Consider the following 24,592-nt stretch of genomic DNA (forward strand, 5'->3'; position numbering starts at 1 on the left):
ACGCTGCTTCTGCCGCCACTTCTTCTCTGGCTGCTGCTGCTGTTGCTGTTTCAGACGTCCACTCCTCTCCGCCAGCTGCCAAAGGCGTTGTTTCCAATGTTTCTTCCACTGATACCTCTTCCTCCATGACTGAGAAGGACCTCGAGGATGCTGTTTTCAGGCTTGTTGGTGGCACTTTGGACACTAGCTCCAACAACCCCATTGCCAGTTCCAACCACTCCAAAATCGACTTGGAGAGCCCAATAAAGATCAAGCTTCAGGATTCCGAAAAGCACAACCTCAGCTTAAGCGCCCAGCTTGGGTCAAAGTCTACTGACGGCTCCAAAGTTATCGACCATTTCAATTCACTAAATGACAGCTGTAATCTCAACAACAATAAAGTTATCAATGGTAGTAATCTCGATTCTAACCACAACCCCGATGTTGATCTTGATGGCGAAACGAATGTTGGGGCTGACAACTTGAATGTAAATTTTTCTCACTCAACCACCGTCAATGAAAGTATTAATAACAACATCAATGACAATATCAATTTCCAACAAACATATCAAAACGAATCCATTGATCCAAATCATCAATTGAATAATACTGCAACAAGTAATAACCAATACAATGACAAAAGAAAACTCGAAGAGTTCAATGATTGGGCTTCCTCTTTAATAAACTTGAATAATCCATCAAAGAGAGTCAGGTTAAACAATAAAAACATCCAGAATAATCCTACGATTAATAAAAGCAACAACAACATCAATAATAATAATAATAATAATGATAATAATAATAGTAATACTAATAATAATAGTAATACTAATAATACTGATAATCTTAATAATGATAATACTGACAATAACAACAATAACTCCAATGATACCATTAATAACTCTAACAACGTTGACATTAACATTAATAATGATAATAATAATGATAATAATAATGACAATAATAATGACAATAATAATGACAATAATAATGACAATAATATTGACAATAATATTGACTCTAAAATATTATCTCATAATGATCCAAATCAAAATTTCGACCCAGAACTAGCAAATTTAACTAGTTTGGCCACCGTTACAAAACCAGCAAACAATGAAAATAAAAATATTAATAGTAACAACGGTAATGAACTTAATAATAACAATAATACCAACACTACTAACAATAATCAACTGGATAATACTAACCCCCAACTGGATAATGCCAACACACAACTGGATACCAATCTCATAGATTCAAAATCACTCGTTCATACTTCAAACAACCAAACAGTTCTTAACCAAACCGAATTAGTTCAAGCAATTAACGATGCAAGAGAACTAGCCTCTCAATTAAACCATCAATTCAATGATCACGACAATAATTATAATAACAACGATAATAACAATAACTTCAATCCCAATGATAATAACTACAATAATCATCAATCAGTCGATAAGTCAAACATCCAAAATCAAATCCAATCCCAAATCCAAAACCAAATTCAAAACTCAAATGACCACACTCTTGATCCAGAAATCACTGATCAGCTTCTATTATCTGCTGCCGCTGCCGCTGCCGAATCCTCAGTTACTTCACACGAACAAGAAACTTTTTTTGCTCAAGCTGTTTTAAATAACTCTTCAACAAGACATTCAAGAATGTTCACACCAGAAGAATGTTTCGCCATTGATAGATTTATCTTTGCCTACTGCTCTTATAACAACATAACTAAAGAGGATATTTGCCAAAGAATCTGGTCAAATGATAGGAAAAAGGATAAATTCTGGGACTCCCTACATAAAGTTTTGCCTCAAAGAACTAGAGCTTCTATCTATAAACATGTTAGAAGACAATACCACATTTTCGAAGCAAGAGGTAAATGGACTCCAGAACAAGATAAACAGCTAGCCACATTAGCTGCTGAAAAAGATGGTCAATGGAAAGTTATCGGTCAAATCATGAAAAGAATGCCCGAAGATTGCAGAGATCGTTGGAGAAATTATGTTAAATGTGGAGCAAATAGAGCTCAAAATAAATGGTCAAAGGAAGAAGAAGATCAACTAAAACAAATCATCGATGACATCTTTAACGCTGATGAAGTAAATTCTGGTATAAATTGGACTGTCATATCTGAAAGAATGGGTGGTAGAAGGTCGAGAATTCAATGCCGTTATAAATATAATAAATTGTTGAAAAGAGAAAGCGTTGAAAGATCAAAACTTATTGGAGATAATGATAAAGTTTGGTTATTAACTCGATTAAAGGAATTAGGTTTCACATCTGATAACCAAATTGACTGGGATGCTTTAGCATCATTACACCCAAAGAGTTACTGGACTGGATCTGATTTCAAATATTGCTATGAAAGAGCAAGAATGGTGATTAGAGATTATAAGAAAAAACGAGTTGATGAAATTTGTAGTAATATTTTGGAAGAAATTTATCATATAAAATGAACTAAGCTTAATTTGTTTAATAGTTTATTTGGATAATTGTTGTTTTTGTTTAATATTTTTTTTTAATTTTTTTTATTAATTTTACATTGATATGAATTTATTCATTACGTATTGTAGTGGTTATAAGATTTAAAGTAATGTTATATTTGAGTTGAGAATATATATATATAAGAAAAAAAACAAAAAATAGTGAAAACAAGAGATAATCTAAGAAAGAAAGAAAAAGAAAAAAAAGTCAGTTCAGATGAAAGATAAATACTAACGACCAAAATATTTAAGTTCAAAAGGACGAACAATGTTGAAACCGACAAAAGAAAAACTCATACCCAATTCAAAACCGATATCACCACCAAAATCACCAATTTTTCCAGCCAAAACACCTTGATACCAGGTTTGGTTCATACCTAAGATAACACCAGCAAGACCACAGAAGAAACCAATAGTACCAGCAATACCAATTGGTAATTTTGATTTGTCCAAATAATCATCGACATTATAGCCTTTGAAACCCCTTCTATAGATGACATGTTCAGAGATACTCATGCCGATATAGATGGATAAGTAATAGCCAATCATGTTCATAAAATTGTGCATAACACTTGAAAATTCATAATAAGCAGGGATACAAATAGCTAGAGTGATAAAATTACCAAACAAAGTCCAAAAGGCTCTTGGAATGACTTTGAATTTTGACCAAAGGGCTTGAGCAGACATTGCAATGGAGTACATGTTTGGTAAGTTATTAGCAACAGTGGATAAAGCTAATACAACACAGCAAAACTCACCAAAGCCATGCAAAGATTTTCTGACTAGAATAGCATAGACCAAACCACCAACAGAGAACTCGTTGTATAAATCAGCCCAAGCAGGATCTGATAAAGTACCTGTAGCACAAGCAGCACCCAAGGTCATGGTGAAGATTAAAGGAGTTGTTAAACCTGCAAGAACAGAGAAGAAGATCTTGTAAGGATTGGTGTTGGAAGGCATATAGGTGGTGTAATCAGCAGCAAAAGTTGTCCAACCAGCTGCATAACCAAAGATAGTACCACCAAAGGAAAGAACATTACCTGCACCAGTTCTACCAGTGGCCCATTCACCAGGAGTGAAATTACCAGACATGGACATTCTTGCAATGATGACAATAAAGACAAATAAATTTGGAATCCAAGAGAATTTTTCATAAGTATGAATAACTTTATAACCGAAAAATGAGACAACAACAGTGCAAATAACTAAGATTAAACAGCCAGCCCATGGAGGCAAGGCACTATCATTGACAATATGTAACAATTGAGTGGAAGCCATAATATTGACTGAACCCCAACCAACACAGGCAATGCAGTTGATGAAAGAAAAGATTCTCATACCATAATTACCAACCAAGAAAATTGTCAAAACCATTTGTCTTAAACCGAATTTAGCACCAAAAACTGAGAAAAAGGATACAGCAGTAGTGCCCATAAAATTGAAGAAAATGATGCAACAAAGACATTGATAAAAACCCAAGCCAAAGACAGTGATGCCTAAAGCACCAAGAGCAAAGGTACCAATAACTAAATTTGCTGCTAACCACATTGATGCAGCTGACCATAAGGAATTATCAGTTTTCTCTTCTTCGGGGATTCTTTCAACGCCTCTGGCCTCAGCTTTTAAAAGAAGAGAGGCTAATTTGCCTAAGATTGAAGAGCTTTTCTTTGGAGAAGTTACTGAGCCATTGTCAACAGAGTGAGAAGAGACTACTTCTTTTTGGTTTTTTTCAAGGTCGATTTGGGACATGATAAACTATAATTGTTGAAAATTGAGGAATATAAACGATAAATAGGCAATTAGAGTTTACTTTTTATTTGGGAAACAACAATTTGATAAATTATACTTTGATGTCTTATTGTTTAATGAAAAGAATTGTTTGAAAAAAAAATTGGGAAATAATGGATAAATTTATAATAAAATTTGAGCATAATGAAAAAGTTAAAGACAGACAAAAAAGCAGCAATATAAGATTAAAAGAGAGCTAGTGAGAATAGTGAGAGACAAGATGATAGCAAGATCAATGTAGTGTACTATTTCATACAACAGATGGAGAAAAAACGACTTGAAAAGCAGAAGATTAAAAAGTGAAGCATTTCTTTTTGGGTGCAGCAGTGAAAATTTTACTTCTAACTCTACCACCATTTCTTGTTGTGTCTTTGATAAGTGCTATTTTGATAAGCCAATGCATTTTGTGCCTTGCTCGACCGTTTAGTTCATCCACGGTACCGGGCCTAAGCCGAGATAGACAGGCTTCGATCGAAGCCTGCCAAGATATAGAAGCTTTTAGCGGCCGAAGAGGGTCCGGTGATTCCGGCCAATTACGGCGCGCACAGAGCTGATAACAGACCGATGGCCCTAGGCTTCTCCGTGGAAATATCCACAGCGCCGGCACATGGAGTGCGCACTAGTGCAGAGCATTTGCAGACACCTGTCGGTGTGGTTTTGTTTTGGCAGGGTAGCCCATGGATTCTGTGAGGAAGGTCGTGAGAAAAGCAAGTTGTTTCCACGCTGGTGGTAGTGGTCACCGATTTGATCTTCCAGGCCAAGCAGGGAGATGGCTGATAAGGCAGTTATGGTGGAGACCGAACACTCGATGAAGGATTACGTCGTGCGCCCCGTGGCACTGGGACCGGCTGAGCTTATCTGATAGTGTCAGGTGTTTCGTGGTTATGTATGTCTAACATTTTTCAAGACAGCTGGTTAAATGAACAAAATCGGAGGAGGAAATGGAAAGAAGCTGAATACATTTATAAAAAGGAATATATTTATGGATTATGAATATATATATGAGTTGTGAGTGTGCAAGCTTATATAGATAAGTAGTTGCTAGAATATTATTGAAAAAATTGAGTAGAATGGAGACAGAAAGTATAACATATAACAAGGTAATGAATGAGAAGAATGTTGACTAAAATTTTTGAATTTTGAAAGAAAAAAAGATAAAGAAATAAAAAATAAAAAAGCAAAATAAATAATTGGCTAGCGATAATTAGTTACTGGTAAGTTGGGCGTATTGATTCAATCTTTGATAGCATAGGTTCTAATGAACATGTCATCGATATTGGTCAAATAATAAGTCCCTTTAACCAAGTTATCAATTGAGCCCTTTGGTTGAAAGTTCTTTTGCTTATAGGCCTTTTCTCTTAAATCAATTGCGCTGGTGTATTGTTCTGGAGATTTTTTCACTCTATTGTCCAATCTTTCTTGGAGATTTAAGGTTTTTATAATTTTTTTCAAATCACCTTTAATTTTAATTGAGTATAAAGTTGAGGCCAAGCCTGAACCGTAGGAGAAGACACCAATTCTCTTGTTTTGCAAAGCATCATTGCCGATGTAAAATAAAGCAGAACATAAAGCAGAATAAACAGATCCTGTATACATGTTACCGGTGTTGGTTGGGATGTTTAGTGAGGGTTTAACTTTTTTGTTAATTAATTCCTTTGATAAAGTTAAGAAGATTTTCTCAATTGGTTTGCTTAATAAAGAATCTTCATAGCTGATTGTATCCAAAGATTCTAAATCATAAGTATTGACTGATGGGTATTTTTCCTTGAAGAGTTTGGGATTGGCTTTATAGTCGTTGTATAGTAATCTTGCATATGATTTTAGGACCAATTTACAAGTTGGAGCATGAAAGATGTTATAATCAAAGTAATCAGTACCAACGATATCCGTTGATAAATTGTTGTTGTGGTCATAAGTTTTGATTAATTTTCTAGAGTAGTTTTTGTAGCAGTTGTCAACAGATTTGATGTAGCAAGACATTGAAAAGTGACCTTGAACATAAGGGTATTCAGAGTTGAAATCTGGTTTGTAGAAATCATAAACGTTTTCCATATATGAACCGTGGACGCTATCTAAAACAATTGGAGCATTTGGACCGATCAACATTGCAACAGTACCTGCACCACCGGTTGGTCTTGCAGCGCCTTTTGAGTAGACTGCTATATCACCACAGACTACAATAGCTAATCTGCCATCCCAGGAGGAAGATTCTATCCAATTGACGGAATTGAATAGAGCATTGGTACCACCATAACAAGCGTTGATAGTATCAATGCCTTCAATGTCGCCATTATCACCGAATAGTTGCATCAAAACGGATTTGATTGATTTTGATTTATCTAATAAAGTTTCGGTACCAACTTCTAATCTACCAATTGAGTTGACGTCGATGTTGTAGTTTTTGATTAAATTTGATAAGACAGTCAATGACATTGAGTAAATATCTTCACGATCGTTAACGTAGGACATGTTAGTTTGGCCTAAACCAATTGTGTATTTTCCTGAGGAGACACCATCGTATTTTTCCAAATCAGATTGGTTAACGTATTCAGATGGAAAGTAGAGTTCCAAACCAAGGATACCGATGTCTTGAGGACGAGAAGTTAAAGTCATTTTGAATAATTGAAAAAGTATGAATGAGAAGAAGGTAAATTGAGCAGATTAAAGGATATAAATATTCTTGAATCGATAAATTATAAGTCAAGTTATAATTGAGAAAGTTGCAATGAGATAGAGAGGGAGAAAAAAGGAAAAAGGAAAAAGGAAAGAGGAAAAAGGAAAAAAGAAAAAAGAGGCAAAAAAAGAGGCAAACAACTGGCAAAAGAACCAGGTATATATACACCCACCGCAGAATCTCGGAAAAGAAACAGGATATAGTATATCAGTGAGAAAAGCAATGAAAATAGAGATGAATACGACGAGATTATGGAAAATTATTTAGAATTTAAACGAGAGAACAGAGAAAAGATGGGCAGTTGCAAAGAAGCAGGGATCTGGCGATGCTCTGCACTGCAAAAGAAAAGGAAGGAACGCGTGCGGCATTGCAAACCCAAAGGGAGATTGCATATTTGCTGGATCCTATTGGATTCAACAACGGCCAGTGCTTTGTTGCAGCGAAAACACCACGACCACAAAACTCACCGAGCGCTCGAGGAGCAGCGGGGTATTCACCGTTACATCTTCTGCTAGCGTGCAAAGATCACGTGCTCAGGCAGCTGATCTATATCCCGCTTGCTGATTGGCCACACAGCGCTCCCTTGGTCCTGGTGCGGATGGAGGAGATAGCGTTTGCTTGTGCAGCAGCTGTCAAATCTTAATCCCTGGAAGCAGGTGCGATTCTATTGGATAACCGCACTGTTTTATCCACAGCCGTGTCCAGCACCTAAAGGAGCAGCCATTCCGCGGTCACATGGAACACTTAGGTAATACCCTCGCTCGGTCAGATATTATGACACATGACCGCTGTAATTAGATTTAGGTTGGTTTTTTGCGGCCCGCTCGCTCAAGCTCGTCGTGCTGGAGGTAGTATGCTGCGAAGTGGCGACCGGTGCCGGTTCCACGGCTGCCGCGGCTGCCGCGGGCGAGGCCGTTGAAGTAGCGGACGAGGTCCCGTTCAGGGGGCCAGCTCTCGAAGCTGCTTTTCTCCAACACTGGATTTGGAACTGTTGAGTTTGTGCCGCCGAGCGAGGTGAACCCATTGTTGTATAGCTCGCAGTACTTGATGTCGAGACTCAACAAAAACATCCAGATGTCTGTATTATTCCAGTTCAATAGCGGGCTCACCTTGTTGAATTCAGGCCAATTGTTGTCAGTTCTTTGGATGAACTCCAAATTTTGCGATGTTTCTGCTCTGAAATCTGACCGTCGAATGCCAATTAATATGTAGTTTTTGTTAGGTTTCAACTTCAAATAGTTTTCAAATCCCTCTTTCAACTGTATTTTGTCAAATTTCTCGCTTTGCAAATTGTATTTAGTCTCTGTCTCCTTGATAAAGCTCTCTAATTCTGGAAAGGTTTCTTCATAGTTGATGTAAACAGAATCAATTGCCTCTAAGTGATTATTATTATTGCTATTATAACCCCTCTTATTGACGCTGATGATCGTGTCATAAATAACAGCCAAGTATAGTATTAGTAGCACTAAACAATCCTTGCCCCCATTGAAAGAGATCGATATGTTTGTAATTGTGCGATTATTGTAATCAACTATCAACTCCTCTATCACCCTATAGCTTTCTTTGATTTTACTTATCGTTTGGCTTCGAAATTCGTTGATAACACTGATATTACTGATACTGCAGCTTTCAATCATATCGTTATCGTCGATTGGATTTAAATCTCTTGAAGTTATAAACTGTTTCAAATCATCTGATATTTCTTTATACTTGCCGTTGTAATCATAGTGATGAGCATTGTAGGTCTCATAACAATAGTCCTTGTCACTCTGGTAGGTCTTGTGGTCGCCGCTAGAATAGAGGTAATGCAAATAGTACACTGCTATGGACAATACTACAATGGTGAGCAAGCTCCCTCTTCTAAAAGCGATGCACTTCATTACCAACTGGTAACCTTCCGGTCTGCTATTTTGGTTTCGCAGGACTATATTTGAAAAACTAAAAATTGCTAAATTAATCCTTTTTAACAATACCTTCAGTTTTCCCGGTCTGGATTTTCCTATTTCTCGGTTTTCAGAAATGTGTGTCTTCCACTCACAGGCTCGATTCCCGTGGCACGCAGCTCCTTCCATCGTTTTTTTCCGCTTTCGCCTATTTCAGCTGACCTGGACCCAATTCTGGCTCCCGCCGCCTTCGCCGTCCCTGACCTCCTGCCCAAACACACACCACTCCAGAACCCATTTCTCTCGTCAGCACCAAAATTCCGATGCCTGCTTTTTCGCGACGCTTTCGCCTCTTTTATCGATCGCCTGAGCTCCTCGTGATCAGCTTGACTTCTGCACACTTCGTTCTCACTTTCGGGCACTACTTCTGCTCCTCAATTTGCTTGCAAACGCGCTCCGTTACTTTATGTTTTTTGTGCTGCGATTCACCGAATAACTAACGAAATGAATTGATCTATTTAACTAACTTCCTCAAACTTTTAAACATATTTATAGATTTTCATAATTATCAAATTTATAATAGTATAGGATTTGAAAATGAAATTGAAACTGCATTGAAATTTCAACTCGCATTGAAATTTGAATTTGATCTGAAAAAAAAAAACTGCTAAAAATTAACTAGCATGGAAATTTCCATAAGAAACAATTTTGTTCCGAATAGATAAAAAAGAATAACTGAATTCTAAAACAAAATAAGAGTTTTGAGAAATTGAAATTTAAAACATAAACAAAAAAAATCAAAATAGAAATTAAAATTTAAAAAATTAACAAAAACATAGTAAAAAAATAACAATAAAATAAATAACAATAGAGAAATATTCAGTTTCTCAATTCAGCAATACCAAAAAAATTAAAAAAAACTAAAATAAATTTTACCAAAAGGCAAAAAAACTCAACTGATTCTAATATACACATAAAAAGATATTTCATATTTTTTTTATTTTTCTGATATTTTCTGATATTTTTTAATTTTTTTTTGAAGTAAATTAATAATGATAAACAGTAAAACAATAAAACAATAAAAATAAAAATTAAAAAATTAAAAAATTAAAAATGAAAAATGAAAAATGAAAAAAATAAAACAAGTAAACAAAACAAAAAAAAAGCACCCAGTAACTAAATCTTTATTGTTTTTGAAATCAAAACATAAAAAATTAGTTTCAAAATAAATTTAAAAATATTCAAAAAGCAAACATTTATTTATTCATAAATAACAAAATTGTTCTTAGATTTAATTTACAAATTTGAATTCCTTTCAAGTGTTAAAATTATGACCATCCTAATGAGTTTTGTGTGTTAAAAGGTTTGGATATTTTGGGAATAATTGCCCCGTTAACTTGTCCCATTTCAGGAACTGACTCCAATCTTGAGTTTATTCTTGAATTATTATTGTTGTTGTAATTATTGTTATTATTGTTATTGTTCATAATGTCGTAAGCTGTATTCATATTACCATTTGATTTTGAATTATCACTAGATACAGATCCAAGATATTGTGATCCTTGTTGAGATACATTAGTATAACTGTATGTGGGAGAATTTGGAATAAATGATTGATAAGAATTATATGATTGGTATGATTGGGTTGCTGTCAAAATATTGTCATCATTTCTTCCATTTGATTGTTCTGATGATGATGCAGCTAAATGTAATGGTTCATCATTTGTAATTGGTAAAATTATATTACCACCAACTCCATGCGATCCTGTTATTCCACCTTTTTTAACAATCAAGTCATTTAATTTTCCTTCGTTTTTGGCTTTATATGCTCTGAATACTAAAACAACAATCGAAATATATGCTGCACATCCCAACACAGATCCAATTGCAATTCCAAGGATTTTGGTCTTATCGGATGAAACTTCTGCAGTGCTATCTTCATCCATAGATCCAGAATTAACATTTGAACCTGATCCATTTCCAGAATCTGATGATCCTGATGACCCGCTATTATCAATACCATCTGATAACACTCCAGTAAGTGGAACACTTGGATCAATCAAATGTGCAAGTGTGTTTTCCGTCGAGTCATCATTGAAATAAAATTGAGAATTAGATTGAATTATTAATTCTTGCAAAATACTAACTAATTCTTCAGGAATATAACATGATGCAACTGTGATAATGTAATCAACATCCTTAGCTGTAAATGGAACTAATTCTTTGACAGCAAAATTCGAATTAGTATATTCCGAAAATGAATATCCCAAAACACCTGGTAAATATTGGAAAATTTGAGCAGAGGTGATTGAGCTTTCAACAACAAAAGCATAATTCAATGCTTCTTGGAATCCAATTGAAACCAATGAATAATTATCTGGTTTGACAACATCTTCTTCTGGAACAATAACTTCTGGTAATAATGATGTTTCAACGGCGATCTTAGAGGACGCTGACTCTGACTGGTCTAAAACAATTGTAGTTGGTAACCAATTTTCCGATGATGATGAAGAAGAGGTAATAGCTCCAGAAGTTTCATCAGTCGTTTGTGGTGGAATGGTTTTAACTGAACTGAGAGTGTAACTGCCATCCGATTGTGTGACTGCAATAAGATAATCACTTGATGGGGTTAATGATGAACTAGTTGGCTCAATTATTGTGGTGGAGCCTTCTAAGGACGATGAAGCAACTTGTGATGAAATTTCTTGTTGAGGAATAGAAGATGCGGTTGATAATGAAGACTCTCCAGAGATAGCTGATCTAGAGCTTGTTGAACCAGAAACAATAGAATGAGATGCATATTGAGATGAGGATGAACCAATCAAACTGTATCTGAATGGCGATGAAACAGGTGAAGATATTTGAGAAGATAATCCGCTAGAAGTAGGGATTTCAATTGAAGAAGATTCAGAAACTAATGAAGAAGGAACAGAAGAAACTAATGAAGATGGGAAAAAAGAACTAGAAGCAGATGATGTAATCCAAACTGAATCAGAAGAAACTGGTTCAGAAACTAGGGATGAAGAAACCAGAGATTCCGAAACAGTTGATTTAAAATCCGAAGACCCGGAAGTAGAAGATAAAGAAGCAACTAATGAAGAACTAAGATCAGAAACAGAAGTCGATTCAGAGACAGTAGAAGATTCAGAAACAGAAGATGTAGGAATAACTGTTGAAATTTCAGTCGAATCTGAAACAACCACGCTAGATGATAAAAGATCAGAAGAAACAGTAGGATAATATGGCGATTCTGACGAAATAGTGGGTACGGATTGAGTTGCAGACTCAGATACTAAGCTGGATACCGATTCTGAGATAGTAGAACTCAAAGAACCGGTTGGAATAATAGCGATACTTGAAGGAGTTACAGGTATTTCACTATCCAATTCGGTATCAGTATCAATATCACTAACCGATTCAGATACAGATGCACTTGCAGATTCAGTTGGAACTGAAGAATCAGTCAAGGATCCTGATATAGAGTCAGTTGCAATTTCATCAACAGATGAAGCAGTTTCAACTTGACTTAAAGTATCAGTTGATAGAGATTCAGATCCAGAGAAAATACCGCTTTGTGATTCTGTAGAATCTGTAGAATCTGTAAAATCTGTAGCAGTTTGATCAGCTGAGGAGGTGTCAAGAGAAGCGGTATCAGTATTAGTATTAGTATCAGTGACTGTTGAATCAGCTGAACTATCAATAGTATCAATAGTAGTCAAAGTGCCGATAGTGTCTGTTGAACCAGAAATAGTAATTGGATCAGAAGTAGCAATTGAATCAGTAACACTTGAAGCATCAGTTAAATCAGAAGTATTGATACTATCAACAGAAGTGGCCGTTTCGGTATTAATGGTATCAGTTGGAATTGAACTGTCAGTAGTGCCAATTGGAGTAGAAGCATCAGATGGAACTGAAGTTTCTGTATTAGTATTGGATAAGCTAGAAGTGTCAGTGTTTTCTGTTGCAATTTGGGATTCAGAAACAGATTGAGTGGTATCTGTTGGAATAATGGTGCTTGGATCAACTGGTGAAGAAATAACAATAGATTTTGGTAATTCAGTGTCAATATTAGTGTCAGTTGCAGTAGTGTCAGAGGTTGCAGTTTCTACTGAAGATTCATCAACAATTTCAGTTTCTGCAGTGTTTGTTGGAGAAGAAAAGATTACGGTTGATGGTAATTCTGTGTTTGAATCAGTAATAGAAATGGTATTGGTATTAATTTCAGTACTGATTGCAGAGGTATCAGAAGTTGGGATAGTATTAGCAGTGTCAATGGTGTTGGTGTTGGTGTCAATGGTATTGGTGTCAGAAAGTGAAAGAGTTGTGTGAGATATTTGAGAATCAACGGTATTGGTTGGAGTTTGTTCAGTTAAAGCTGATTCAGTTGGAGTTGATTCAATGGTTGGGATCGTTTCAATGGTATCTTGAGTAATTTCAGTGGCAGTGGCAGTGGCAGTTGCAGTGTCAGTATTTGAAGATATAGCTGGAATTATAAGAAAGTTGGAGGATATTGTTGGGAGTTGAGAATTAGAAATGGTGTTGGTGTCAGCGCTTATTTCAGTATTAGCAATATCGACAGAAACAGCAGTATCAGTGTTAGTGTTAATAGCGCTATCAGTAACAGTATCAGCGCTAATTTGGGTGTCAGTGTTAGCACTTGTTTCGGCGCTTATAACAGTGTTAGTGTTAGTTTCAGTATTTGGAGCAGTTGTGTCGGTATCTGGCTTAGCAGTGTTGGAAACGGGAGAGCCTACTGTTTGTGTTTCAGCATTTGTACCAACATCAGATATAACGGTTGATGGAGTTGGGTCTTGAATTACGGTGGATGTTTCAGCAGATAATGGTTGAGAGATGGTAGAATCAGCAGATTGAGCGGAGTCAGGATGGTTGTAGGTCTGACCATTTGTAAAGATTCCAATATATTCAGTATCAGAATCAATGGAGGTTCCAATGGCGAGTGTTTCAGTATCAGTGTCAGTGTCAGTTGGAGCAGTGTCAGTTGGAGCAGTGTCAGTTGGAGCAGTGTCAGTTGGAGTGTTATTGGGAATAGTGTCTGTAGAAATGACGTCTGCAGAGACAAGATCTGATGCAGCAGTGTTGGTGTCGGATTCAATAGATTGGGGCTGTGGAGTTGAAAAAGAAGTTAGAATGATAGAAGGATAATCGCCATCAGAAGAAGTAACTTCATAAAGGACAGAAGTTGGATCGATGATGGTAAAGGATTGAGGTTGTTCAGAATCATCTAAAACCATTGAAGAAGGGGTTACGACCAATGTTTGAGAAGTGGTAACCGGTTGATCTTGGAATTGAGATTGAGAGGAAAAATCAGATGGTTGGACAGTTATTGCAGAGGATAATTCAATGGAGCCATCATTTTGATTTGAAGATATTATATTGATTGAGGAATCATTTGCGTAGTTGGTATCATCTCTTTTGAATACAAAATCATGACTTTTAAAAGCAGCTCTTTTGAATAATTGGTTCAAGTAGTCTTGTTCGTTATTTTGTAAGCCATTGATTTGATCATTTTGATCGTTGTGATCAATAATATTGTTGTTATTGTTATCAACTTGGAGATGATTTAGGAAATCCAAATTTAAAGCATTTGAATAGCTTGAAAGAAACAAATTTAATAACAATAAGTATAACGCATAGTTGATTGAATTTTTGTTTAGCATTTTTTTAATAGAAGTAATAAATTTAATAATTTTTTCTGGTGATTATGATTGTGATTATAATTATGATTATACCTTTAATAATTTATAATATAATATAAAGATTAAAACAGGACAATCAATCCAATAAACATCAAGTTATTTCAATTTGATAATTTGATGATTTGATGATTTTAATAACTTTTATTTTTTGAGATCTTAGTGTTTTTTGGTATTCTCTAGTTAGAAAATATAAAGTGATAATGAAAAAAAAAGATTATAATAAAACTAGATATAAATATCAAGAGGATACAATTGGCAGCTAGTTGATAGATAATTGAAATAGCCACTAGTATCAAAGAAGAATTAGATAATTAATCAATTAACTAGATTTGGATATTGGGGGAATTGAAATAAGCGAGTGAAATAGATGAATAGGCTAGATAATAGAAAACTAATTGAAATATAAAAGATAAAAAGCAGAGATTGATTAATTTTTTTTTTTTCTTTTTGAAAGATCGAAATGACTAAAATGAGTAGGATAATTATAGATAGTGGATAAATTAAAGGAATGAATAAAAGTTGGTTTAATATAAAAGTGTGTGAAAGTTGAGTTCAATAGCTAAGAATGAATTTAAACTGATTCAGCGAGAGACAGATGATTAATATAGGTATTGTTATTAGATATCAAGGTTAGATAAAAGAGTGACGATGAGAGCTGAAGATTGTGAGGTTGCGAGAGAAATTTGAGTTTTGCTCCAAAACCACCAAAACAGCGGGCAGTAACTGAGCGTGGGAAGAACCGACGGCGCTGGGACAGCCAGATAAGCCGGAACTGCTGCATAAGCTGCAGAGCAGAGAGCAGCACGGCGGCAGCACGCGGTCAAATAGAAGCTTAGCTACAGCGCAGAGGCAGCAAAGGCAGCAGAGGCAGCAGAGGCAGCAGAGGAGGAACGAGCACCAGAGGAAGAACTACACTTCCACTTTTCACGTCGTCCGCGAGTCGCTGCCCAGGAACAATACACCGGCCGGACCTAGTTCTGCGAGTGTTTTTCCTGGTTCTAGCCCAGCCTAGGTTGGTTGAGCGCGGTGGGCCCTCTGTACTCACCGAAAACGGCAGTTCAGAATTGCCTGTTCGAGAAGACGTCTGGGTGTTTCTAAAAATAATGCTTGATGGCACCAGACCTCCCTCTGGAATTGCTAATCACACGCCGCGCATCACACAGAAACGCATTTTCACCTTCCGCAGTTTCGAATGCAGCTCCAAAGATCGCCTCACATGGACAACAAGAGTCCCAGAGATTTCCACAGCAGTGACACGCTTGACAACGCGCGTCTACGCACACAAAAGCTTGCCCAGAACAAGATGCGTGCTGTCATTCCAAAAACAACCCCAGTCATGGGGTACCTGTTGCTGATTAGCTCAGCGCGCGTGCTTGAGAGAGCGCCCGCACCGCTGGCTCTGTGCTGCTGAGATATGTCAACATATAACCAAACACCAAACAGGCAGCTGAGACAATTGCAGACATCGATTCTACTCCAACAAACACTCGAGAATCATCTCACAGTTATCTCACAGCTATGAATCTCACGTCTCGGTGTCTATTGGTGTTCGTGTTGGTTGTTTGGCAATTTACCGGCTTTCTTTTTTTTGCCAAAGGCTTCTTTCCCACAAAGATCTCTTTATCAGGTCACTCGTCGTTTGAAGAAATACACAAGATACCTATAATAGGTCAGCTAACTGATTCAAATTCAGTTTTTAATTTTGAAAAGCAAATATATGATCAGGATGACACTTTCAATGCAATTGACAAAGAATCTACCAAAAACGAAAATAATGCAAAAAATGATGTGAAATTTGATAAATTGATTTTCATGGTTATCGACGCTTTAAGATCTGATTTCATCTTCTCAAATACTTCTTCGATGAATTTTATTCATTATTTAATCAAAAATAACTTGGCTATTCCATTTACTGCTTTCTCGTCACCTCCCACTGTAACTCTACCAAGATTGAAATCCTTATCGACTGGTTCTTCTTCAAATTTTTTAGATGCAATTTTAAACATCGATGAAAATGAAAACTCTTCTTCTTTAATCAATCATGATACCTGGCTATACCAATTTCTATCCACCAAAAGAGACCAGAAAAAAAATTTAAATCTATCTATGTTTGGCGACGATACTTGGTTGAAATTATTTCCAAAATTTTTTAACGACTTTGATGGAACTTCCTCTTTCTTTGTCAAGGATTACACTCAAGTCGACAATAACGTAACAAGACACTTATTCAATTACCATCCTACTACTAATCAATTTATTGGCATTGATCAAAAAGTCACCCACTCAGACTTATTGATATTGCACTACCTAGGCTTGGATCATATAGGTCATAACTACGGTCCCTTTAACCCTAGAATGGCTCAAAAACAATTGGAAATGGACTCAATAATCGAAAAATTATACAATAATCTAGATAACAATACTCTATTCATAGTCCTTGGTGACCATGGCATGAACAACTTGGGTAACCATGGCGGTTCTTCGTTATCTGAAACCTCTCCCGGTTTAGTTTTTATTTCCCCATTATTTAAATCCTTTAATTTAAATTCAATCCCAAATAATTCTCCAAAATCTCCATTGCCCTACAGCTCAGATTACTCTTATCATACTAAAATAAACCAAATCGATTTAGTCTCAACTTTATCCACTCTATTAAATATCCCAATTCCAAAGAATAACCTAGGTATCTTTATCCAAAACTTTTCTCCTTTATTCAATAAAAAAAATTTCCTATTACATCTTTTACAAAACTCTTTTCAATTTAAAAACTTGATTCAATCAAAATATAATAAAAATTTCACTGAAATTATCAATAACAATACTAAAAACATTAATAGCATTGATGATAATGATAATGATGATAATGATGATTTTAATCACTTAAACTTCTTGTGGAATAACTCAATCTTAAAACTAAATAATCTATTCAATTTAAATCAACTATTCAACTTATCTGAAAATGACTACAACTCTTTAGTCGATGATGTATATCTTTTTTTAAAACAATCGCAATCAATCTTAGTAAACTCTTCTACAAACTACAACTATAATGAACTAATCATTGGTCTTGCATTGGTCATTTGTTCAACCATCTTAATATCCTTTTGTTACTTCAAATTTTTTAATCCTTCTCTTATACCTTCATCTTCATCTTCATCTTCATCAAACTTCTCCTTCTCCTCCGTATCCTTCTTTGTTTTCTCTCTAATAATAGGTCTCACAACTTTTGGCTCCTCAATGATAGAAGAAGAATACCAAATTTGGTGGCTTTCAATCATTACCTTTATCTCTTTAATATTCATTCAAAATTTTCAGGATTTCTCAATTCTTCCTAAAAATTTCAAAATCATCTGCTTTCTCACTCCCTTCTTAATTAGATTCATTAGATCTTGGAATAATTCAGGCCAAAAATTTAATTTCATCTATTTTAATCATTTTTCATTTTGGTTAAATGACCATACTTATTTAACTTGGTTCTTGATTCTTGTAACTTTTATCTCAAATTGGCTCATTCTTTTAACTGGTGGCTTCAATTTAATCAACTTTTTCATAAATTTTCTTTTCACTTTTCTACTATATTCAGTATCCTTTTCATTCAAATTAGCTTCAGATTATTCAAACAATACCTTACCCCAAATTTTCAAATTTTTGGTTGACCACATTATAATCACTTTACGTGTGGAAAATGCAAATGATACTTTACATGACTTGGCTAACTTATTTTACATGATATTTATCTCAGTTTTTGTAATAAGAATTTTGTTTAGATTCTTTAATCAAGTCTTGATATTCGACCCAATCGAATTTAAAACCGGAATCTTCAAAGGTCATTTTGAAAGTGATTATAGATTTTTTAATGATATATCTGGAATTCTCAACTCCTTTTTATTATTTCAGTCTTTAAAGTTAAATATTCCCATGTTTCTACTTTATTCGATAATTCAATATTTTATTGCCGCAACTCTTGATGAATATATTGATAATAAACTAAAATCTTTTGAAAATGAACTAAATGAATTGAACGGAAATGAAAATAACAATAACAATAACATAAACAAAGATATCAAAAATAGTAAATTCATATTCTATAAAATGATAAATCTACAATTAAAAATCACCACATTCACTACTATCTTCACTTTAATTTTACAACACTTGTCATTTTTTTCAAGTGGCTCAACTAATTCTCTATCAACAGTTGATTTGACAAATTCGTATAATGGGTTGACAAATTACAACTTGTTTATAACTGGAGTTTTAACTTTTACCTCCAATTTTGCAAGCCCAATTTATTGGAATTTCATAAATTTAAAGTTAATTTTTGAAAATTCGCTAATGTTGCATATTAAATTAATGGATAGATATCAAAATCAACAACTAAATAAAAATAAAGATGAAAATAAAAATATTTTTAGAAAATTCAAATTTGAATTATTTCTAAGAAATTTTTCCATCAAATTAACATTTTATTCTATTTTTGGAATGTTTTTGATAATAAGTTGTTATTTATTAAAGTTTCATCTATTTATCTGGACAGTTTTTAGTCCTAAATTGCTATACTTTTTCGTTTGGAATTTTCTAATGAATGGGGCAGTAGAACTTATCAATCTAGTCTTAATTTCCATTTCATAATTTTTAAGAACTTTTTTTTTGTTTTTCCATTTTATTTATATAGAGCTTGAATATACAGTCATATAAAGCATTTTTTATCTGTTAACTTTTTGATTATACGAAATACAAAGTTTCAAACACAAAAATAACAAGAACAAGAAAAAAGAAGTTAAAAAAATCAATAATCAAATAAAATCAGACCAAAGGAAACCAAATGAATAAGTGAAAAAAATAAATACAATCGTTTATTGTAATAATTGATCTCTATAATGTGGTTGATTATTGATGAATTTTTGAGATCTTTTAAAGTTAAGATCATCAAACTTCTGTTTTGTTTTCCATATTTGTTTGTTTTGGATATAAGTTTTTTTGTCGATAGTGGTGGGTGCCAACATGTATTTACTTCTTGATTCAACAGTCATGACAGTTTTTTGGCCCTCACTATATGTCTTCTCGGGTTTAATATCCTGTTTATAATATCTCACCAAGCTTCTATGGCCAACTTTCAAACCGGATGGTAAATGAAGTTCTACACCATCAGTATACAAATAATCAATTGGAGCTTCATCTTCGTCTTCATCATTTTCTTTCTCGGATTGAGGAGTGACATTATTTTCGTCATCACTGAAGTCTTCATCTGAAACATCTTCCCAATCATCTTCATTTTGATCCATGTCATTACTACTTTCCTCAATTTTGGATTCAAACTTACTTCTAGCATCAACTTCATTGTAAGTTGAAGTGAAATCATAAAATGAACCAAGTTCTAATTTTTGATCTAATGTTTCGTATGGGATGTAACAATGCTGTTTATCTATCATATGTGATCTGATAGAGTTCAAATCTTTTGATTGATAGTTGCATACAATACAAACATTACCGATTGAAATTTTTTCTGATAAATATTTAATCAACCCAAATTTATCGATTAAAAATTTCTGCTCAGGTACATATAGACCATGATTTTTAAACATATGGTTAATATTATCATCTAAAGACGCAAAATCTTGTTTTTTGTTTTTTGTACAAAATAAACACGTATTTGGAGAAATCTTATATTTCAAATTTTGCTCCAATTTCTTATTGATCAAATACTCTTCTTGATCTTCTATTGATAATTTATTTAATTCATCTTCAATATCTTTTTGTTTTGTTTGTAAAGTAGATATCTCCTTTAGTTGAGATCCTTTTTCTTCAATCTTTCTATTTGTGACCTCTAAATCACCACTTCGAGACTCACTATCATTATTATTACTATTTTTTTTATCGTTATTACTAGTAGCATTATTGATTTGTAATCTAGCTAATTCCAACAATTTTTTCTTCTTTTCAGCTAACTCAAGTTTCTTCTTCTGTATTTTTAGTTCCTTTTTAGTTACTGTTCTGTTCTTGTTTTTATTTTCTTTAGTTTTCTGCTCATCAGAGTTATTATTTGAATTTAGTTCATTATTAATCGATTTTTCATTAAAAGCTGATTCAGTTATTGGGGGCAATTGGGCAATTCTTCTTTTCAAATTATAACGGTGCCATTCTGATTTCATATGAGATCTCTGGTCGTTTGAATTGTTGAAAGCTATACCACAATTATTGCAGGTGTAATTTGATGACATTTTCTTTGGAAATATACTTATATTATAAATACAACGATCATAGATTGAAAGAAGAAAAATTATTTGATTTTTCAACAAAAACTGTAAAACACGTGATGAATAAATCTTTGCAATAAACTCAAATTTTCAATATTGTAAAAGTAGAGGGTTATCACGTACTGTACATGTTTTTTGCTTTCAGAGCACTGCCACAAATAAACCGTGATTCCCGATGTGAAGGGTTTAAAGGTGAATCCCGAACATTTCGTCTTGATTTCTTTTCATGCAACTATCAGACTTTTGAGAGAAACTTGCAGATTTGAGAAAAATTCCGAGTTTATCACTAGTTTTTTTTAGAGCTTTTTTGTTTGAAGTAACGAGAACAAGTACATGTCAATGACTTGCTAACAGTTCCAGATACTAAAATGCTATTACAAATTGAACTTCCATTAACAAATATTATTGAAATTAAACAATTACATTTTGTCCTCCAGAGTTAAAAGAAATCCAGTTTTATTAGATCGCATTAAGTAATATGTCTAAAATATTAACAAGAAAAATAGTTCATAATTTATTAAATTTTTTATATTCAAAACATCATTTATAAAGTTATTAAAGTTCCATTTTTTGGTTTCTTATATAATTGTAGATTTTTTAACCATCTCTATCTTTTATTCTTCGCAAAATATTAAATATGTTACAGAGATGTTTTCGATCCAAAACTTCTACCCACGGTGAGATCAAGTATTTGGAAAATGATAATTCATTAAAATCTTTACTGACCTTTTCATAAAAACAATTATTATTTTCTCCTTGAATTTTTGAAATTGCATCGATGACAGCAGATTCATATAGTAAAATAGAATTTATTGCCAAAAAGACAAAAAGAATTGGTTCTGTTTTGTTGATGTCAACTCTATGTTTAATTTTGTTATTATATACTTCAAGCTTATATCTTCAAAATATTGGGATAATTTAAATAAATTACATAGCATTGACTGATTATTGTTATAGGAAATACAGATATAATTATTTTTTGTACCATCCTTATTTTGAAATAAGGCAATTATATTCAGATTAGTTTTGATAATAATGGAACAGCAACTGGATGTTACACAGAAGTTTCTTGTGGTGTTATTAACTTCCATCACTTTAATGTTAAAATTTAGTAGTAAAAGCATCATGATAAATAATTCAATAAAACTGATTTTTTTAATGATATTGTGATGAAGAATGTTCATATTGGATAGGTTGGTTTTATAAGAAAATATTGAATTTGTTACTAGTTTGAAATTTTCTGTATATTTTTTATTTGCTCTACTCAAAATACTTAGAATATCAATAGTGAGATTATCGGTTAATTTTCAAATCTTTAGTTATTTTTATATTGGACAAATTTGACAAAGAGAATTATCAGCTGCAACTTCCAAAAATTTACCAGAATATGATTTCAAATTTTCTCTAAATAATTTTATTGCTTGAAAATTTATTTTGATTATATCCATTGCAATAAATAATATGTGATTATGAATTGTTACTGGTTATTGTGGATAATCGTGAATTAAAAGTTATTAATATCGTTAAAAATACGAAACTTTTCAAAAATATGAAAAAGGAAATCCCAATATATCGCCAACTTTTAAAAAAGAATTATTGATGATCAAACCTTGAGCAAACATCAACTGATGTAACGATTTTATATTTTCCTGTAAAAATTTTATTTATTTAAATTAAAGATCTACTATAAATTGTTTGTTCTTTTAAATTGAGAATCTGTTATGAAATGTTTATGTATTTTCTCTTACAATCAAATATATATTAAATTACATTAATTATAGCAAATAAATTGTCTGTTTTTATTATGAATTTCACTTTTTCTATATAAATTATATAATATTATTTATGAGCATTTGGTTAATTAAATATAACTACTTTCAATCAGCTAAATGCAACAGAATTTGGATTAATTGGATAAAACTTTATTGTGGTTGACAACTATTTATTAATTTTGATTTATTATTCTAAAATTAATTTTTCTGTAAAATGGCCCTCTACAAAAATAGCATGCAAGACATTTTTTATAAGTCGATTTATATTCTTCATCAAGCTGAACATTCCAGTTCAAGTGATAAAGAGTTTTCTCACTATATAAAAGTCAAAAAAGGTGCAGAATTAAATTTGTTGAAGAAAATGAAACTGTTCAAAAATCATTTGCAAAGCGCTAAATGCAATGACAATGTTGTTATCTATGGTGGTGCTAATATATTTGATGAAGCCGATTCCAATGATGAGGATGTTAGAGACGCAAATCACCATTTTAATATTAAAAAAATTCAAAGCTTCACTAATTCAAAAGGGAATTTATCTGATCATTATGTTTGAAAGAATTATTAAAAAGTTTTTCTCAGAGTTATCCCAGGTGCAAAAAAACTAGCCATCTCAATTTTTATTTTAATCATGTTTCTATTGTTAGAGGCAAAATAATTATGTTTAAAGTTACAGACTGCAATACAGATAGACAAAAATATAAAACCATAAAAAGTTTTCAAAGTAAATTTCATAACAAAAATAGAAGGATTAACACCAAAGAATATAAAAAAGTTATGCATCTAGCTAAATCGTATCAACACTCCGTATATTTTGATGAGACTGGATTGAATGGAATTAAAAAATTTTTAAATCGAGTATAATGTATAAAATATTTATATGGTATTTATTTTTTATCAATAACCATTAAAGCAGTTGATAATTACTAGCTCAGTTGATGGTATATGATGGTATATGATGGTAAATAGTTTTTAATAAATATGGATTAATATACGTAAAGAAACTTGAACTAATAGTAGTAAATAGTGATTTGTGCTCAATGACTATTTTAATCATAAAGCTACCAATGCATATAACCTGCAATCGTGAAGACCCTTTTAAATACTCCCGAATCCTCTCCACAATAGAAGCTCTTCAAAGAAGCTTAAACAGGGGAAAATTACAGACGCTAAATGCACACGATCACTGCGTCAGACCGCATGAAAGCGGTCACAAATAAGGACGCCACTTCTGGTATAGGATCTGTTTCATGCGAAACAGAGAATTAATAAATAAAACTACAATATATTTCAAACTTAATTTTCATATTATCAACTTTAAAAAGGCTACTTTTGTTTGAATCATCTATGTCTCTGAATTTTTTTTATTTTGTTTACAATTTGTTTCCTTTTATTTCAATTTTATTTTAATTTACTTCATATTTCAAATTATATAACTTCTCTATATACTAATTCTCATATACAAAGTCTAAAGATTTCTTTTCAATAAATTAAAAAGAAATCATCAAGCTACTAATCAATTAATTATACATACTATTATCACTTATTTTAATCTATCTATTACAATTTACTATTATTAGTCGCTAACTATCCTTATTAGTTCACTATTCAAACTATCAATTCTATTACTAAATGAACTTATTCCTGAAACTCCATATTAAAACCTTTCTTTTCAATATATTCCTACAGGTCTTGATAGTGTGTTATCTACGTTATTATTGTATATGAACTAGGCAGTCTAATATGGTGGCTAACTAACTCCACAACTTACACATTAGCTGCAAATACCATCATTCAAATTCTCTATAAGCTGCTATGCTTAAGCAACCCTTTGGTGCTGATAGACTTTTTTGGTGCTCATTCCAGATAATAAATTGTGAGTTGAATCGATTATTTCCACAAATATCTTCAAAAAAACCGTGTTTGTAAAGTGAAAATTATTTGGAGTTTTGCTAGAATGCACTAGTAGCTAAAATTTGTAATATTTTTATTAAAAATGCATTAAATATATATATATAAAGAAACAAAAATTCTATAAA

The 24,592-nt window shown here is 33.1% G+C and overlaps 7 protein-coding genes across 7 annotated transcripts; 3 read left to right on the plus strand and 4 right to left on the minus strand.

Annotated features, from left to right (window-relative positions):
• Positions 1 to 36: 36 nt before the first annotated feature.
• ASCRUDRAFT_76544 (uncharacterized protein) lies at positions 37 to 2,510 on the plus strand. The gene has a single exon (XM_020193512.1). The coding sequence runs from the start codon at positions 126 to 128 to the stop codon at positions 2,436 to 2,438; it is 2,313 nt and encodes a 770-aa protein (XP_020046318.1). The 5' UTR covers positions 37 to 125; the 3' UTR covers positions 2,439 to 2,510.
• Positions 2,511 to 2,672: 162 nt separating this feature from the next.
• ASCRUDRAFT_76546 (cytosine permease) lies at positions 2,673 to 4,310 on the minus strand. Its single transcript, XM_020193513.1, has one exon. The coding sequence runs from the start codon at positions 4,212 to 4,214 to the stop codon at positions 2,697 to 2,699; it is 1,518 nt and encodes a 505-aa protein (XP_020046319.1). The 5' UTR covers positions 4,215 to 4,310; the 3' UTR covers positions 2,673 to 2,696.
• A 900-nt stretch (positions 4,311 to 5,210) lies between these two features.
• Positions 5,211 to 7,129, minus strand: ERG13 (hydroxymethylglutaryl-CoA synthase). Its single transcript, XM_020193514.1, has one exon. The coding sequence runs from the start codon at positions 6,864 to 6,866 to the stop codon at positions 5,487 to 5,489; it is 1,380 nt and encodes a 459-aa protein (XP_020046320.1). The 5' UTR covers positions 6,867 to 7,129; the 3' UTR covers positions 5,211 to 5,486.
• A 739-nt stretch (positions 7,130 to 7,868) lies between these two features.
• Positions 7,869 to 8,450, minus strand: ASCRUDRAFT_20991 (Phosphoadenosine phosphosulfate reductase; the record flags this gene model as incomplete). The annotated part of the gene is made up of 1 exon (XM_020189662.1): positions 7,869 to 8,450. A coding segment is annotated over one exon (582 nt), but the record flags the coding sequence as incomplete, so codon positions are not given.
• A 7,293-nt stretch (positions 8,451 to 15,743) lies between these two features.
• On the plus strand, positions 15,744 to 19,159 carry LAS21 (mannose-ethanolamine phosphotransferase LAS21; the record flags this gene model as incomplete). The annotated part of the gene is made up of 2 exons (XM_020194982.1): positions 15,744 to 15,777; positions 16,125 to 19,159. The coding sequence occupies 2 exons, from the start codon at positions 15,744 to 15,746 to the stop codon at positions 19,157 to 19,159; spliced, it is 3,069 nt and encodes a 1,022-aa protein (XP_020046322.1).
• A 190-nt stretch (positions 19,160 to 19,349) lies between these two features.
• Positions 19,350 to 20,752, minus strand: REI1 (Rei1p). Its single transcript, XM_020193515.1, has one exon. The coding sequence runs from the start codon at positions 20,746 to 20,748 to the stop codon at positions 19,384 to 19,386; it is 1,365 nt and encodes a 454-aa protein (XP_020046323.1). The 5' UTR covers positions 20,749 to 20,752; the 3' UTR covers positions 19,350 to 19,383.
• A 2,018-nt stretch (positions 20,753 to 22,770) lies between these two features.
• ASCRUDRAFT_8801 (uncharacterized protein) lies at positions 22,771 to 23,109 on the plus strand (the record flags this gene model as incomplete). Its single annotated transcript, XM_020194983.1, has 1 exon — positions 22,771 to 23,109. One exon carries the CDS (start codon positions 22,771 to 22,773, stop codon positions 23,107 to 23,109), a length of 339 nt encoding a protein of 112 aa, XP_020046324.1.
• Between the last annotated feature and the right edge of the window lie 1,483 nt (positions 23,110 to 24,592).

This window comes from Ascoidea rubescens (assembly GCF_001661345.1).
Source record: "Ascoidea rubescens DSM 1968 unplaced genomic scaffold ASCRUscaffold_9, whole genome shotgun sequence".
Taxonomy (NCBI): Eukaryota; Fungi; Ascomycota; class Saccharomycetes; order Ascoideales; family Ascoideaceae; genus Ascoidea; species Ascoidea rubescens.